This window comes from Argiope bruennichi, chromosome 10 (genome assembly GCF_947563725.1).
Source record: "Argiope bruennichi chromosome 10, qqArgBrue1.1, whole genome shotgun sequence".
Classification (NCBI taxonomy): Eukaryota; Metazoa; Arthropoda; class Arachnida; order Araneae; family Araneidae; genus Argiope; species Argiope bruennichi.
Window position 1 is genome coordinate 126,040,584 of NC_079160.1, and position 19,246 is coordinate 126,059,829.

Consider the following 19,246-nt stretch of genomic DNA (forward strand, 5'->3'; position numbering starts at 1 on the left):
TGTGTTATGCACAGAGAAATGGGAATATTTTTAAAAAGGAAATATAAACAATTAGGATCTTTATGCATAATATATAAATGTCACATTTTATTAAAATTGATGAGCTAGATTAATAACAAAATAAAATTCACAGTGATGTGTTCAAGCTTGATAAGAATTAAATTTACAGCTTCAGTAATGCTTGAGAAATTTATTTAATTATAAATATGATTGAAAAATTGACAATATTTTGTTTAATGTGCTAAATAGCTATACAGCAGTTATCATTTTTGCAGTTTATTTAATGTCATAATATTTAATTCAATACTTTCTCCTACAGAATTAGTAAACTAATGTTTCAGAGAAAAAATAAAATAAAACTGCGATAAAGAGCTTTTTATAGAGTTCACACATGGTAAAACCGCAAAAAAGCAACCTGGTTATGACGAAGAGGAAAGGTGACCAATTACCACTATGAGTGGTCGAAATCAAAAAGGTTATTTTAAACAATCGCCTTTAAAAGATGGGAAAAGCATCTTCTAGCTTTTCTCAATCAATGCCAGTAATTCAAAGTAATCTTTTCTGAGTTTGGATTCCTGAAGTCTAAAGGTTAATATAAAATAAATTACATAAATATTATTTAAGTCAAAATAGCTAAATTAGAGAGGAAATTTAATGTTTTGAAAGTAGACATACTATAAATCCTTGAAAAGTTCCAATAACATTTTTTTCTGTCAAAATTTCCTTACATGAATGATTAACTTACAAAGAATTTGGCTGTAGTTTAACTCACAAAAAGTACCTTTACATTATATATTTCAAAATATTCCTGAAAGCACAAGATTTGCTTTTGTGCTAATTGCTTAGGATAATTAATTAAATTTTCACATACAACACAAAACTGATGCAGCACAAACACAAGGCAGAACTCAGGCTAAAAAAACTTAAATCTTTCTTTTAAAGTTTAGTGTGACATATTCCAGTAATACTATCTGGTATACACTCATAATAAGATAAAAATCCTGCATTTATAAAAACAGGTTTGATTTGAAGAAATATTTAAATTTGCACGAATATAGAATAACAAATGTAGAAAACATCTTCTAATCAATATGTAAACAAAACATTATCACAAGTAGATCAAACAGAAACAAGACTAAAAATTCGTATTTCAAAATAATATGCTTAACATTTAATCCCTTAGCATTTAATTTTTTTAAAAAAATGTTTAATTACCATAAACAAATCTATACCAAGACTTATTGACTTGCATACACTGTTTTAAATCTCTATAGGGTGACAAGTAACTCAAAATATATTCAATTATTGGGTCTGGAAGATCTTCTATTGAAACTGTTGACTTCATTTTGCTATGCTTTACACGCTGAGCTGATGCAATGGAATTTATTTCTCTCATCTGTATTTCAAATAATTAAAATTATTAACTTAAATTTAATAACATACATTTAAACTTCCAACAGAAACCATCGCAGTCGCCAAAGCAACTAATAAACTGTTGCCACAATTTGATATAAACTTTAATTCTCAACCTAAAATAAAATTTGTAAAAGTAAAAATAATAAAAAAAAATGTTCAAACATTTTAGAAAACTGATATATTTTATAATTTTTTTTATTTCTTAAAATTATCATATATTTTACAACTATCATTCTTCGTTTTCTAACTTCATATAAAAGTCACTGTAACTGTAAAAGTGTGTGTCTTCTGCACCGACCTTTCCAATTTATTTAGAATTGTGCTTAAAATTCAGTCCTTTATAGGTAAATTGAGTTTTATTAATTCGGTTCATTATCTGTTCATTTTTTTTTATTTGGCTGCTATTGATTTATTTTACTTTTAAAAATATTATTTGTATGAGATTGATCGCTTTTGAACAAATCATAATATTTGTGCATCTTGATGTTATGATAAGTCAGATTTGTATATTTTAAAACTTAGATGTATATTGTATTGATTCATTTGTATATTCTATAACATATAAAATTCCTTAATGCAATTACTCTCTAAATATATAAATAATTATATTTCAATAATTTTAATTTATTATCTGTTTCTTTAAGAAAAGCACTTTGAGAATTATTAAAAGCTCAATATTATTTTTAAAATTTCTAATATAGTCTGATATTTCTATCCTATAGATTCCATAGCTTTCAGTCATAATTATTAAGACTGGCTAATAGAATATATAATAATTATTCATAATTTATTTTATCTTCCCTACTTAAAACACAGTATGTATCTTATCTAGACAAATTACATTTTAATATTCTGATTCAAATAAGGCTTCTTCTTATTTGAATCTTACTGTAGCCATCTTAAAAGACTCATTTTTGAAATCCAGTAATCTATAAAGTTTTCCCCACTCTTTTACCCCTTTTTTTTAAATTCATTTTTGTTATTTTTGATTGACAGATTTGGATTTTTTTTCAGATGCTAGAAATATATTTATATATGCATTTATAATTTTTAGAAAATAATAGAAATTAATGGAAAATTTCAATAACCATAAAAAAAAGTAGAACAATTAAATTGTCCAGGAAGTTGCCTAATTGAAGAATTTTTTTACAGTCATTTATAATTCAATATTTCCTGCATATGCATCTATATATTACTAACATTATTTCATTGTAGAATATGCCTTTTATACTAATATTCAAATGTATCTTTTTGCTTTTTTTAAATAACTTGTTTCGTCAGATTTAAAACTTTACAAAATTAACATGGCAAAAGTCACAATTTTTAATTTTGTGCCACGAGGAAACTTAATGTTATGACATACTTAGGATCAGATTTACTGTATGGTCACCCTTGGCGCGATTTTTTTTTACATTGGCAATAAATCTTTTTATATGGCAACCCCCATCCAACCGGTCAAGTAATTGCCTTAACACTTTCATCAAAATAGTTTTATATTTTAAGAATTATTCTCATGTTTGATCTTTTGCAAGTTATAACATAGTACTAGATAATGGATGTTACTTACAGAAAGCATTAGTCTTTTGATAATTCTTTAATGAATATTTTTAGTACAAAATATTATAGCATTTTATATATTGTAATCTAAAAACAAACACTATATTATTTTTATTTTATCATTTTTTTATGTATATAATTAGAATTTGTAGTAGTTTTGTAAAATATTTTTAGTGTTTGTTTTCAAATATAGACACTCTCCATATTTTCTTGCAGGCACCAATGTTTTATTTCGCTAATATAAGAATGAGTTGATAGTTAGCAGTAGAGATTGTTATTTTTATTCTGTAAAAATAAAAACACTCCACAATTTAGAATTAAAATAAAGTTATCTAGTTCAAATTGCAAATCAAATTTTAAAAAATGCAAAAAAAAAACTAAAAAAAATTCTGAAGAGTGCTTTTATTTCTCTATATCACCTTTCTGAAATATAAAATTATTCAAAAATAATAGGTACAATATTCTACAGTATATTCCTTCTTCATGTTCAGAAATACTAGTCACGTTAATTACCAATTATTAGAGAGATAAGAAATACTACAATTGATACAACCGAGGAGAATTTAGTATATTTTATTGAAACATTTAAATGATTTAAGATTCAGTTTCATACATTTTAACTGGTATCAAAAATTTTTAATCTTCTAGATAATATGGGAATTGGTATGTTTGAAATGCTGCATGCATGTTGATTTATATTCAAGATTTAATACATATTTTATGGATGTTCCAGACTTTTGGTATTGATTTGTAATAGGGGATTCAAAACCTTAGACAGTCATCGAATAAAGTATTTTTGTAATTGAAGCTGTAAAGTGCTAGAATTTATTTTTTCCAGAAGTGGGCCAGTAGTCTCTTGTTAACAAGATTCTCAGATTTTTCTTACTTGTACTTTTTCTGGTTATATCATAAGAAGAGCCCAACAATAGTACTGATAAGATGAAGATCTTGTTACTAGTATTTCCGTTATTTCAGCTGCCATATCAGAAATGGCTGTGTGCACAATTCCCTGTGCTGTGAAAAACAGTCTCCTTTTAGCAATTTCTTTATTTTTCTGTCTAACCTTTTTCTTAAATTCAATACTTTTCCTTAGTTCCTTCATAGGCTTTCTTTTATTTTGAATCCTCTCAGTACACAGCAATTATAGTCTCTAGCTGTTCCAGTACTGAAATTATGACTATAATTTGTATGATAGTTTGTACTTATCTAGGTGTGTTCTGTCAATGTTTTACCCTCCTGGTAGCCCATTATATCAAATCATTAACTTTCAACTCAAAGAAATGAGCTATTAGAATAGAAAAATCATATTTTTTTAAAAAATATATAATAAAACATTAATAATCTGAAAATTATTAACTATATTGTTTTAACCTTTTAGTATATGTGGTGCCATTTTGACTCCAAATTGTCAGGCACTTATTCCTTATCATATTGGCTGTTTGTATAAAAATAAAATATGATCAGAATGTATCAATATTTTTTCATGCAAATATGTTCTTATTTAACCCTGGAGGACACGCGGGGGGTCATTCTATGACCCTAAGCCCTCGTCTAACTCCGATTACCGGAAAACTTGCAATCTGTTCATTCCTTGCTTATCAGTAGCTGAGTTTGTCAACCCCCTCTCTGATTTCATTTTACTTAGAAATCATTCCCGGAATTTTTTGTCCCATTATCTACGTTTGTTTTAGTCATTGGGGAATAGAATGACCCCTGCGCGTCTCTACGTTCGCTCCACAGACCGGTTTTTTCCCACGCTGAAGTGGTCAGTTTGTTAGCTTTCCTTTCCGAGGTGAAGTAAATATTTATTTTTCATAATGCCGACTCCATACGAAAAAGAAATGGAGCGTTTACGTACGCTTCTTACTGAAGTTGAAACTGATGAAGATTCAGATTTTGACAATGAAGAAATTGAATGCGAGGAAGAGAATTTTTCAGACCATGAAATTTTCAGCGAGCACGATACGGAATCGGAAGAAGACGGAGATTCTGAAGAAGAGAATAGCTCTGAATGGTTTTCGTCAAAAGATGGCACACAGTGGAGGGAAACAAAATTTAGGCAAAATATCCGCACTCGTTGTCACAATATTGTGTCCCACTTACCTGGAACTAAAGGACCTGCAAAGAACGTTACAAGCCCTGTGAAGAGTTGGGAATTATTTATCAACAACAACATGATTCAGATACTTGTACAGTGCACTAATATATTTATAGAGAAATGTGCACCTAATTTTTCACATGAAAGAGATGCACGTAAAATGGACACCATGGAAATCCATGCTTTATTAGGATTATTATATATGTGTGGATTACACAAATCTTCCCGACTGAATAAGCAAGATTTGTGGGCGACAGATGGAACGGGTGTCAGTATTTTCCACACTACAATGTCTCATAAACGTTTTTTGTTTCTTCTACGGTGCATGAGATTTGATAATATAAATGATAGGAAACATATTCAGTCACTTGACAAACTCGCTGCTATACGGGACTTTTTTCAATTATTTGTGTTGAACTGTCAGAAACATTATACGCTGGGTGAATATGTTATCATTGACGAAAAATTAGAACCTTTTCGTGGTCGTTGGAGGTTTTGTCAATATATGCCCAAGAAACCCGCAAAATATTTGCTTTGGTGGATGCACGGACATTTTATACTAGTAATATGGAAGTCAACCAGAGGGACCTTATAAAGTCTCAAACTCCTCAAGTGATATAGTGAAAAGATTTATGAAACCTCTATTCAAATCTGGTCGAAATCTTACCATTGATAATTGGTATACAAGTTATGATCTTGCGAAAGATTTACTTTCAGAAAAAATTACTATCGTAGGAATAATGCGGAAAAATAAGAGGCAAATACCCGCTGAATTTAAAATATGTAAAAGAAAAGAAGCACATTCCTCTCTCTTCGGATTTCAGCAAGATGCCACATTATTTTCATATGTTCCAAAAAAATGTAAATGTGTTATTTTACTTTTAACTATGCATAACGATGATAGCATTGACGAGGAAACAGGCGATGTGAAGAAACCAGAAATTATTTCATTCTATAATTGTACGAAAGGAGCCGTGGATGAGATGGCAGCGAATTATTCCACCGCTAGTAAAACAAATAGGTGGCCACTATTTATCTTTTATTCCATCCTGAATGTTGCTGCGATAAATGCAAGAATCGTTTTACTTTCTAACGAAAATCCAGCAGTTGTGTATCGAAATAGACGTAGTTTTATCAAGGACCTTGCATTGTCACTTATCAGAGATTACGCAAATAAGCGAATGGATAATTCGAGTTTGGCTCGTGAACTAAGAGCCGAAATAGAAAAAAACTGTTGCAATGCCTTTGAAGAACCAACAAAAAAGAAACTAAAAACTGTGTCAAAGGGTAGGTGTAAGTTTTGTCCCAGAAATAAGGACCTAAAAACTACTGTTGCCTGATAAAATTTTGTGTGCAAGGAACACATAATTTCCATGTGTAGAAACTGTATTCAAGAAAACAAAATGTAACTGAAAATTGGTATGTACATAATATTTTTCTAATTTTAAATAAATATTAAAATTAATATTTTATTTATTATATATTCCAACTATTCTACAGAGAGTACTTAAATTATTTGTTCATTGAAAGTGTAAAAAGGATAGCTTATATTTTAAGTATTATCACAATAAAAAATATAGATTAGGTTTTATTTGAATTAAGTATTGTATTTGCCGTGTCTAAAAGTCATAATCAGTATTTTTAAAACTAAAAATGTAATGTTTTTAACAGTTCAGGGGTTAATTACAGTATGGGGTCATTCTATAACCCCTGCGCGTCCTAACATTCGCCAGGGAGGCGCACGTTCTCCCGGGTTAAGATGAAATGTGATGTTTAATAAGAAAAAAATATTAAACTTTGCTCTTTTTTTCTTTCTTCATTTTCTGTATTCATTTCTATTTCTCCAGTTTCATTCATATAAAATTTATTATTTTTAATGTAAAGTAGTTTTTTATATATAAAATTATTGAAAGAAAAAGAAAGAAAATCTATTTTAGATATAGTTTACATTTGAAATTTTTTGGAAAAAGAAGCTTAAACATACAACTTTGAAATTTCATAACTTTTGTCTTTCATTTTTATATACATACTCAAAAAATAATTTTTTCATTCCTCATTCAAAATAAAACCAGTTTTTTAATATAAATTTTGTGACACTTTATACATATTATATAAGAATGGATTTTAAATAGGGATTTGTTACTTTTTTTCATTAGCTGAAAACAACTCACTCAGATTTTCTAGAGTATTGAAAATCTGCATTTTGTCCCAATTCTGTATTATGATCACTGTCCAAAATTTCAACAATATATGAGAACCATCATCATTTTGTCTATCAGTAGAAATACTTTTGAGAAAATCTCTGAATCTCTACTGCCCATGTCCGTACACTGTCATAGCCATAACATTAAAAGAATCTGAAATGAAAGTACATGCAGGGATGAATTTGATCTCAACCCTTTTTAAAAAAAGATACATTGACTTCTGCTGCTACAATCTCCTTCTAGCTACACCATGAAAGTATAGGAAGAAAATTACATTTTTTTAAAGTAAATATATAGTAGCTGTTTTAGAACTGAAGATTAAAGAAAGCTGTTGGTAAGTTGGAGAATTCAAGTTTGTACCAAAATCAAGTTTGTTTCAAAATTCTACTTATAAGTTAGAATTATGAGATTTAAAATTCAATTATTATTATGGATCACAGATTCATATACGTTTGGCGTATGTTGTAATTAGCTATTCATTAAACAAATCTGTTGATATTCTTTTTTAATATTATAGAAATCTTGTTTAAAAAATAAAAAAAATTCTTAATTCACTAAATTTCTTAATTTAAATATTTCTGTTCAACAGACATGAATGCTGTCAAAGTATTAAAATCTGGCAATGCCTTGAGAAACTCAGTTTTTCATCAGCGTAACTTTGCTGCTTGTTCTGTTTTGATGGCAAACAAAACTGCTACAGATCCAATACAGAAGTTGTTCTTGGAAAAATTAAAAGAATATACTAAACGAAGCAGGTGAGTTCATAATGTAAATTTTTCCATTAGGGCAAATTGGATGTGAATGTTTTACAAGAGTTTTCTTTTAATTAAGAAAAAAAAATTATTAAAGGTGGATAAGTGAATTTCTGAACTGCACTGGAATCCATTATTAGTATTGTCTAGTAATTAATAATGGATTTTTGCCATTTTAGAAACAAAATTTTGTTAATTTTTTTATACACATAAGAAACATATTATTTTAATGTATTTTTATATTTTTTTAAATTCAATTTCATAAAAATATATTTTTATATTAAATAGCTGCTAAAAATTTTTTTAATAATTTATACTGTTTGCATATTGGATTTTTAATTGGGAGAAAGCCAGGAAACTAATATAATTAATAGACATACATCATGGAAATTATTTCACATTTCCACGGCCACCCTGTATTATGAAATAGAATAAATTGAATACAACGTTGAAAAATATTTTAATTTTATTGCAACAGTGCAATTTACTGTTGAAAATTATGCAAAAGTATGATTTAAGAATTTTTAATTATAAATGAAATTTTATTGACAACAAATTTAGTATCATTCAAAAGTTAATTTTTAGATGATGTAAAAATAGTCTTCCTTTTGAGTGTGCAGAATCTGGTCATCTTTAAAATTTTCCAATTCCTGAAATTTATAATTTTGATAGTATAATATTGTCCTCTTAGTTTTCAAGAGATATAAAACTATATTTATCAAATTAAAAGGCGGTGTTGAAACAAAAAAGAAAATGAACTCTTTAACATTTTTTCCTGCACCCTTCAATGGTATTTTATTTATATTACTACTTTAATATTATGATTTTTTAAATTAATTTAGTGGTGGAAAGTTGGTTGATGTGACACCTGAAAAGCAAAAACAATATGACGAAGTTTTACTTAATTTAAAGAAACAATATGGTGCTGACAAAGGTGAAGACTTTAACAAATTCCCAACATTTAATTTCCCAGGTAATATTATTCTATTGTATTAATGTGTTTGTTTATTTTGTATTTATTCAATATGACATTTAATGTATATAAGTAAACAATTAAACAGAATAATTCAAATATTTGGTATTCAAAAAATTTTTAGAAGTCTGGAATTTAAACTAATGTTTAAAATTCTTTAAAAGTCAGAATTCTTTTTCCTTGTTGTTATTCAGAATGCAGTGCCAATAATTCTTATATCAGGGAATTGTGTTGTGGATTTATTTGAAGTTCCATTTTTTACATCTCAAATCTGGATTTTCTGTAACTTTTTCATTTTGAGGGTTTTTTTTAATTCAACTTTTACAAATTTTTATTTCATCAGATTTATAGATTATCTTATACTTATGCCATAGTATTGTTATTTTTTTTTTCATTAGATTATTTGCCAAATGTAGAATTCCAGAAATTCTCAATTGCAATTTAAAAAAAAAAAGTTTTTGTCTAACCAATATAGGGATATTTAACAAATGTTTTTCTAACTTGACAGTGTGATCTATCACAATCATAAATTTTGAAAATTTATATTCAAGATTCCAAAAAGTTTCTTCCTTATAAATTAATTTTCATTTGATACATAGCGTCTAAAACTATTACAGAAAAGCATGGTATCATTAAAATTTCTTTTAAAATGCTTATTTTTAATAGTTATTTTTAATAATAAGGACTTTAAAAGTCGTTGTTTTTTTTTTTTTTTTTTTTTTTTTTTTTTGAGAGAGAGAGAGAGAGAGGGTTCTAAGGATTTAATTTTTTTTTTCTAAGGAAAAAATTGAAATTTCACCTTATTATAGAATTTATCCATATCTGTTGGATTATATGACTGCACCTTTCTTGCAATCTTTCATTTCTGAAAGGATCTCAAGGAATCCTGTTGTCCCTGGAAAAGCATTTTATCTTGTTTTAAGGAAATGCTGATAATAAAGAGAAAATATATTTCTTTCATTTATTTATTTGACTTTCCTTTCTCCGCCTTTTGCTTGTTTAGATACGGAGAAAATCAGTTCCTTTTAATTGTAATTTTATGTATCCATGTGAAGTACATGAGTTAGTTTTTAAAACAGTTACTTCAGAAAATCATTGTGTGCTTTTCTACACTTGTTAGTTTGGTTTTCAACATTTGTTGTATTTCAATATCATTTAAGTAAATATTTGTGCTTATCTTTAGAACTTTTTAACACTATGCGGGAAAAATGTGTGCTTAATTCACTGTTGACTTTCAAAATATATCTTAAAAGACTCAAGGTTTTCAAAAATAAAAGTAAATTGTTCATTGTGCTCCAAAAATATTTGTAGGCTGTTTCTTACTCTTGTTTCAGGATATCAAAAAAAAAAGGCTATAAAATTCATGTCCAATTTACCTTCTTGTATTTACCCCGAGGGGGCATCTTGAAATGAGGATGAGATGCTTCCAGCATGGTGGTTGGATCTCGCCACCCTGGAGGGTACAAAAATAGGTGGGGGATCTGACTGCTCTCATCAATGACGGGACGTACTTCCTTCGGGGAGGGTTGTACTGTGGCCGGTAATGGACCACAGTTCCCGCCAGTGTTGCTGTTGCTGCAGTCCGGTCATTCAGCCTTATGGTTTAAATCTGTGTGCCTTCATGGCGACCAGAGAGCCAGTTGGTTGACTTACCTTCTTGTATTAATGATTTAGACCTTTAAAAAATCCTGGAATCTGTGTCTATCCATGAACATGATAACTCAAAAACTGTAGGTTAGATTAATAAAATTTGATTTATTATACTTACATGAAATTTTGAATAAAATCTATTTACTAATTTTTTTAACTATTATTATTATTGTCTGTATAAGTGCAAGTAAACGTAACTTCAAAATATTAAGAATTATGTTGGTAAAATTTGTCTTGTAGTATAATATCAGTATCAACTTTTAAGCCAAAACTATACCCAGCTCACCATATGTCAGTCTGCACATTCATATGCATATAAATGTAATAATTAAAAGATGCAACAAATTAGATAATTTGATAAATAATCTTGTAACTAAAATTGAAGCTCTGTATTATTTGACCAGCCAAAAAGCTTACAAAATGTATACTTGGTTTTCCTTTTTATACTGCAAAGCACAAAACATACATGTGTAGATTGTGAAAGCAAAGAAGTGAGTACCCATGGCTTTCATGGTCTTGTCAAGTGTTCCTAAATGTTATGCGGGTGAAAGGAGTGATAATACTTTTATTGGAGTGTTTGCAAGGATGTTTTAGAGAAATAATTCCACAGTTGGTTCATGAGTTGTGAAACATATTAAGTCATTTCTTCAAGTGTATCAGAGTGGTGACTCACTTTTGCCTTTTTATGCATTTGATATCCTTAAATTAATAAAACAATTATTATATATTTTTTAAAGTTTTGAAAGAACACTATTTTTAGGTAAAATTATTTCTTCACTAAATAGCTGATGCCAGTTTAATTCTTGCATCTAAAATGATCTATAGTTGATAAAGTGAATGCTGGTATAAGAGGGTACATATTATCGAAAGCTTTACATTCCAAGAAAAAGAATCCTATAAAATTGAAGCAAGATTGTCAGTACTTAGTTTTAAAAATGTTGGAATGTATAATGAATAGATCTCCAGAAAATTTTGTATCACGAAAGAAATGCAATCTCCTCTAAAAAAATCTTTTATTTTAAATATGCATGTTTTTTTAATTATTTTCTAATTAACATGTTTGTGTTCTGTATTCATAAAACTAATTATTGTTTTTTTTTGTGATATTCGAGTTTTGATTTTTGTGAACACGGCACAAGCTAAGAATCCGTTCAGGAGCATATGCCGGAAAACAAACCTCATTCCTTCCTTTCTATTGTTTTATAACACATTTTTGAAAAAATCAATTACCTAAAATAATGATTACTGCATATTACTACTAACTGTTTTTTTTTTTTTTTTTTTTTTTAATATTTTATATTAAACATTTTTCTTTCCCATTTTAGAACCAAAACTGGATCCTATCAATATGGATGAGCGTCATGCATAAAAGAATAAGGATTGCTAATTTTTGTTATAATAAGATTAGGTATTGAAATAAATTATAAGAACTACACTGTCTGTTATTTTTTTGTTTGTTTGTTTCAATAGTGTAATAAAATTGAATTTAATCTTGTCAATAAAATAAATAATGTTTTATAGATATTCAGTGGTTGAATTGAATTATATATATTTAAAAAAATGTATAATTGTATTTAGCTTTAGTATAAATGAAATGGAACATGCCTATACTAGTAAGTTGAAATCACAGGTTTTTTGGTTTTAAAATCTGTGTAATTTCCTTTCTTCTCATTAATATGCTTTGAAGTGTTATCTTCTGCTGGACTTCATTATCAATAATCTAAATAATAGAATTTTATATATTCAATAAATATTACATATTTACAGAGGATTAACATCAGTGGGGGTTGCCTATGAGGGTTGTATAGTTGCAACATATCTTGAAAGGTTTTCAAAAGATTTTTTTTAGCCATATTTGGTTATTTTTTCACTTTTGGAGTTGAATGAACAATTAAAATAATACCAGTTAAAACAAAATATGAATCGTTAAATATGAGGTACCGAGACTTTCTGAGGCTGATCTCCAAATAGCCACAGAAAGCATCAAATTACATTCACTATGCCGTAGCAGTAAACAAAAGTGGGGAAAAAAGAAAAAAAAAAGTCCTGCCATTGAGTTTTGTAGTGGCTTGCTGTTCTTGTTATAGTCCATGTTTTTCATATGGCCAATTGTGTGATACTGCTTTTCACCCCTTCCCTTCTTTTTTCCAAGTAAAATTCATTTTAGCTCTTGATTTGTTTTTTATTATCTAGTGCTAGTTTTGCTTCCATATTGCCTCAATGGAAATCCATATGCTTTAAAGTACCTTCATTTTTGTTTGAAATCAATTATCAAAAAAAATTTCAAGGATGATTTTCTAAAATACATTTTAGCTAATTGCAATTAAATTTTTTTGGCATGTGCAATTAGGTATACTTTAAAAAAAAATTGCATTGAAGTATACTCTTTTGTTAAATGTCTTTAAGCTTACTAATTATCACTGATTGATATGTATTTTTTTCCCCTTGAAGTATTATATTAAATCCTAAATTGTTGCAGATATTCAATATTTTAATTCAGCTTTTTTCTCCGTCCTTCTTCCAAATGTTTTGATAACATTTATTGTAATGCTGTTATTATTTTAGAGTATCACTTAGCAGATTTATTAGTTATTTGATAATTAATTGGGTGTGAATGTGACACACACAGACAGATATTGTATTAATTTACCAAATTTTAAGACATTAGAAGTATTTTTAGTGAACATTTAGTATTTAATTTTTACAAGTATACTGGAATGAAATATATTTGTATAATTGAGGAGGTATAATTAAACTGTTTTGATTTGTATTTTATCTAATGTCATGTCTTTTGACAAAAGTGTTTAAGAAAATATCAGTTTTGTATTTCATTTTTTATTACATGCACAACTTGAAAACAAGGCCTTTTTGTTTTATTTGTAATAATGATGTTTAATGCAAGATCAAATAACACATAGCATAAATTAGTGAATTTAACTTCCAGACTAAATAAATTAAATATTTGAAGAAAAATTATATTTGCATAACTTTATTTTAGTTAATTAATAATTTACTTATAAACTTAAAATTATTTATTGAATATCTTTAAGGGGAATCTGTATATCTATACTTATATAAAGCTCAATGTGAGTGTGTGTTGGCGCTCTATAGGCCTGACCGTTCGACCTATAGCTACCAAATTTGGCACATGCATACCTTGGAGGTCGGAAATGTACACCTGGGGTCCCTTTTTTTTGAATTTTTAATTAGAATTTTAATTATTAATTAAAAACTAACTTTCCCGCCAAAAAAATCTTCATTTCCCCACCGCCAGATGAGTAAGGCTTCAGTTTTTTTTCCCCACGCTAAAGAGGATAGGCGTAAGAAATTTTCGGCCGATTATTTCAAAGGATTCTGTTTATTTTCTTAAGGTTTGATGCATTTAAAGTTAAACATTGTTAATTAATCGATCTTTCAGATTCATTCTGAAGTACTTTTGAATTAAAATAAAACAGAATAAAGGAAATTAAAAATGTCTTATCTGCATAGCGTTACTCCAACTAGCGTAGAAAATTCACGCATTTGCGTTACCATAATTGGTGTTGAAAAATCACGCATGCGCATTGTGTTCTGATTGTTGACAAAGGATACGGACTTGGTTTTGAAGACTTAATATGTTTTCGGCAGATTATTTCAAACGATTCTGTTTATTTTTTTAGTGTTTGTTGCATTTAAAACTAAACATTGTTAATGAATCGATCTGTTCATGATGAATCAGAAAATTTTGTTGAAAACTTCTTGAGATATTATATAAATTAAGAAAAATATTCTTTAGTGCCCATAAGGTTTAAATACTCAGCGACTCTGTTTTCAGTACTCATATTCTTAAAAAAATGCTTCATTTCAGTAAAAAAAAAAATATTATTATATTTATTGCAGTTTAATCATTTCCACTTTAATTTAAAGCATAAATTCTACGAGAGCCAATAGAAAATTAGAGAGATGCATATTATGTTATGGCTGAAGGCCTTTATAATATTATGAGTGAATTATATGACTATTAAAATTTTAACTTGCATTAAGATTGGCGAACCGGCTGGACGCCAAAGGCGGCTAGTATGTAATGTAACAAACAGTTATTTTTTAAATATAATTTGGCTGCCTGTTTTTCACTAATTTAAATTACTTTAAACATTTTCTATTTATTTTTGATTTAGTGAAAGTAGTGCATGCATCCTTTCTAATCTTATAAATAAAAAAAATGAAATGATCATCTTCCCATCTTTTATTTTGTTGGAGGAGGATTGAGAAGAGGAAGCAATTATTTGCTTAATTATGGTCGAATTTTGCGCCTAATTATATCAATCAAAAAGAAGTCGGGTCCAGATGACAAAGGAGGCTGGCTGTAAAAGGCTAAGTGCCAATGAATGCAGAGATTACATTGTAGTGTTTTTAATAGCATGAAAAATTGTTCAAATACTTATTCTGTTTTCCACAGACTCCCTTGTATTAACTCGGAAATAGCCCAGCTTAATTGTCACAAAAAAAAAAAAAAGCAGTAAAATGCAGGGAAAAATATGTAAAAAAAGTTTTAGTGGCTTAAGTTGAGCTGGTTATCCTAAAACTGGCCTTAAGTTTCCATCCAGATATTTCAGCAGATGGAAAGGGACGCAGAATATAACATTGATTTTCACATTCAAGTAGAAAGTTATTAATCTTGGAGGAAAATTTAAAAGTAAAATGTTATAAATATTAAAAATACCTATACAGTGTAATGAAACATAATGTTAATTTAATTATACCTGGAAGAAATTTTAAGAAAATGTTAATTTGGAATTTTATAATTTTTTTTTTTAAATTTAAACAACTTTTTTTAAAAAATTCCGCTTAGGTATATATTGTATAGAAAGGAATAACTGGTAAAAATTTAAAATCGACATGTCTTCTCTGTCAGTTACATTTCGCAGACTAATAAAATATAAATATATATATATATTATCTGACTTTGAAAGTGGTGTTCTGTGATTTTAAATAAGATAACAATCGATTTAGTGAAAATTAAATTACATTTTGTCTCCCCTCCACACACACACACTCAATTTTAACTTTAACTTTTCTTTTTCTTTGAAAGTCGAACACTAAAATATTCGAAATCGTCGAATAACATTTAAAAAAAAAATTACTTTTTATTGGTATTTTTTAATTCTAATAAATAAGAAAATTTATGCATATTTTTTCCAAAAAAAATATTTTTCCTGGTTTAAAAATTTACTTCTAATTTAATTAAACTATCGGGACTTTCGCATGTTTATTTTCTATGTCTTTTTTGTTATCCATAATTTTTTGTTGTAATGTTTCTCTGAAATTAATAGCGTTTTGTCTAAGCACGAGAAACTGGTGTTTCAACTTCCATCCCAATTTCCCTTTAACATATCGGATACAAACTTGAAAGTCTGTTTTGGATAGTCAGCTTAACTACCTAAATCATTAAAATGGTTGTTATTTATTTTATTCAGAAAAAGTACGGAAACTTTCGGCTGGATCGAAACGTTATTAATTTTATTTCTTTCCTTTCTGGAGTCCAGGCGAGATGGAAAGGACTTATAAACGTGAATATTGCAGATTTGCCGACTGGGCGCAGTTCTTTACTTTTTCAGAAGCTGCACTTATTGTAATGGGCAGTCAGATGCAAATGTGACAGTCTATATAACGAGCATGGTGTGGAAGTTAGTAACGGGATAGGTTTGTATATAGAACCGCCCTCTGTCGGGAATCGGGAACGACCAGCGCGAATGTTCACTCCTGTGTCATTTGTCCGTTAGATGTGTGCAATGTGAGGTCAGCGGATTGTGTGTGCGTCCCACATCACTATGAAGCCGGGGAAGATGGAACAGCGCCCTGCAATGCTTTTTTTCACAGCGAAAAGATTATCAGTAAATGAAATTCATCCCCGATTGTGTGCTGTGAATGGCGAATACGTGTACTTCAGTGGAATAAACGATATCGAGAAGATCGGCTGTCATTGAAAGGCAGCAGTCGGCCAGGGGAGGTTCATCGTGTCATTATCCTTTTTATTATTAGTGCAGCAATGAATGTTGCCGTCAGAAAAGACCAATGGGGGAATATATTCGGCTAATGTTGAGCATTCGTCACCGTACCGCTCACACCGTCTTGACAGAGCAGCTGAAGTTCCGGATAATCTGCGCTGTGATTTCGCCACATCCTGTTGGGAGAAGAGAATGTCGACATCATTGGCAGCACATGTAGTGATATAATGATGAATATTGTGCCTTGTACCATATTGTCGCGGAAGATGAGCTTTAATATCATTATTTTAAGTAGGAAGGCAAACGTCAGAGCCAACAATGAAAGCACGTGAATACAACCCCACTGAAAGCTGCGCATGTCAGCTTCAGGATGATCGTGCTGACCTATTTCTGTGACTGCAAGAGCCCACTGCTTATTGACTTTCTGGTACACAACATCACAATTAGCGTACAGCAGTACAGGGAAACTTTGTGGGTGCATACCCACAAGTTTCGGCACAGAAGTTTCGCTTAGAAGCCCTTACACATCCTTCTTATAGTCCAGTTCACTTCCCCTACTGTTTCCATATTTTTGGAGCAGGCCGCCGATTTGCTTCGGACGAAGAGGTGCACGCCTGGGTACAATCATGGTTCCATAAGCAACGGTAAACATTTTTCCATGCAGGCATTCACCGTCTTGTCTCACAGTGGAATAAATGTGTTAACAGTTAGGGTGATTACTTTTGAAATAATAAAAGTTTAGTTACTCCGTTTTTCATTTGACTGCCCCTTTTATAGTTCCATAGAGGATCTGGGTTGTCGAGATTATTTATTTTGGATAATTTTGGGGACTTTAAAAAAACCTCTGTAGTCTGCCGTGCGTACACCATTGCACCCCGTATTTGATAACCAGATCCACTTTCCCTGAGGGGAATTCCTTTTATAGTTACAGAAAAAAGATGGTTGTTAATTCATTATTATATAAAATATGTGCTGGGGGGACAGCATTGTTTTTGAAGGGGGGGATATTTAGAAATTATAGAAAAGAAATCTATGGTGTTTAAGTAGTAAGAAAATTAAAAATTTTAATTGACATATAATCGTAATAAAGTGGATTAAAAAGCAACCTAAAATGTAATAAAAAAAACATTTCTTAAAAGAAAAATTTTAAAAATTATGGAACTTTTAGAAAGCAGTTACATTTTTATGAAGGGCTTGTGCAGCCTACATACGGGGTGCTGCATAAATTCGTGCAAACTTCAAAAAATTATAATAAAAAAAGTAATGCTCGAAAATTGCGGTTTGCTAGAATATGTTTAGAGAGCCTTTGGATTTTGTTATTTCCATTAAAAAAATGTATTTAAAAATGACCAATAGATGGCGCTCACACGTCATACCGAGACGGTTTATGCAAATCAGCAAAACATAAGGCTGGAAATGGATCTGTCATTTGAAGCCAGTAGCATGCTATCGCTACCAGATCGAACATTAGTGGTTAAACTGTTCTATAAGAACGGTGAATCCGCGACTAAAACATTGCGACAGTTACGGACGGTGAAAGGAATTCAGGCGAAGAAAAACCCAATTTCATTGAATGGGATATTGAATTCAGTTCGTTGTTTTGAGGAAACGGGAAGATTAGAGGATCGTCCACGAAGTGGCAGACCATCCGTCAGCGCTGGCCGCGTTCCTGTTATCCAAAGGGTCATGAGAAATGTGGCAGCCGAGACTTCAACGGGGTGTTGTAGTGCATGTGAAAAAGGTAAAGTAACAGTAATTCCAGAAAGGTCGATCCGACGTATTCTGCACGAAATCTTGAAACTGCACCCGTACAAGATAGAGGCATTTCACCAGTTGTTGCCAGCAGATTGCGAGAAAAGACAGGCCTTTACAACATAGGTGCTCGTACAAATGGAACGTGACTCAATGGTTACTGAACATCATGTGGGGCAGATGAATCCCACTTTTCATTGCATGGGTGGCGTCAATACGCAAAACAGTCGTATCTGGGCGACATCAAACCCTCGTGCGTACACGATCAAACCACTACATACTTCGCATGTGACTGTTTCGTGCTGTTTGACTGCTTTCTTCATTTTAGGCCCTTTCTTTTTTGAAGAGCCTTGTTCTGTATCCGGTTGGAAAACCTGTTCCGTTACTGCAGAACGCTATCTTAGGCTTTTGCGTGTCCACGTTATGCCTGCTTTGAAGCAAAGACGTACATTATCTTCCATCACCTTCATGCAGGATGGTGCCCCGCCCTACTTTGCTAGACACATTCACTGAGGACAAAGTGATAAGCCGAGGATGTAAGAATGAGTGGCCCTTACGATCGCCAGATCTTGCTCCAGCGGACTTTTGGTTGTGGGGATACCTAAAGTCTCGTGTCTACAGGAGCTTTCCTGCCACTTTGATGGAACTGAAAGATGCCATTCAATGGGTCGTTGGTGGCATCGATGCTGACATCTTACAAGCCTCACTTGCTTAATACCTTGTGGTGGCGGTCATGTTGAACATCTTTGGCTTTAAAATAGAATGTTATTGTGCTCGATTTTCCTGATTTGCATAAACCGTCTCGGTATGACGTGTGAGCGCCATCTATCGGTCATTTTCTAAATGCGTTTTTTTAA

The 19,246-nt window shown here is 30.3% G+C and overlaps 2 protein-coding genes across 3 annotated transcripts in view; one reads left to right on the plus strand and one right to left on the minus strand.

The window, feature by feature from the left end:
• The window catches only part of LOC129989327 (F-box only protein 42-like), a 28,429-nt gene extending 26,959 nt beyond the window's left edge, over positions 1-1,470 (minus strand). For both annotated transcript variants that reach the window (XM_056097785.1, XM_056097786.1), the window contains exon 1: positions 1,216-1,470. In XM_056097785.1, coding sequence (XP_055953760.1) covers positions 1,216-1,396 — 181 coding nt within the window. In that variant the 5' untranslated portion in view covers positions 1,397-1,470. The remainder of the gene's footprint in view (positions 1-1,215) is intronic.
• Positions 1,471-1,675: 205 nt separating this feature from the next.
• On the plus strand, positions 1,676-12,174 carry LOC129989328 (ATP synthase-coupling factor 6, mitochondrial-like). Its single transcript, XM_056097788.1, has 4 exons — positions 1,676-1,760; positions 7,865-8,030; positions 8,870-9,000; positions 11,976-12,174. The coding sequence occupies exons 2-4, from the start codon at positions 7,867-7,869 to the stop codon at positions 12,017-12,019; spliced, it is 339 nt and encodes a 112-aa protein (XP_055953763.1). The 5' UTR covers positions 1,676-1,760; positions 7,865-7,866; the 3' UTR covers positions 12,020-12,174.
• Positions 12,175-19,246: the final 7,072 nt, after the last annotated feature.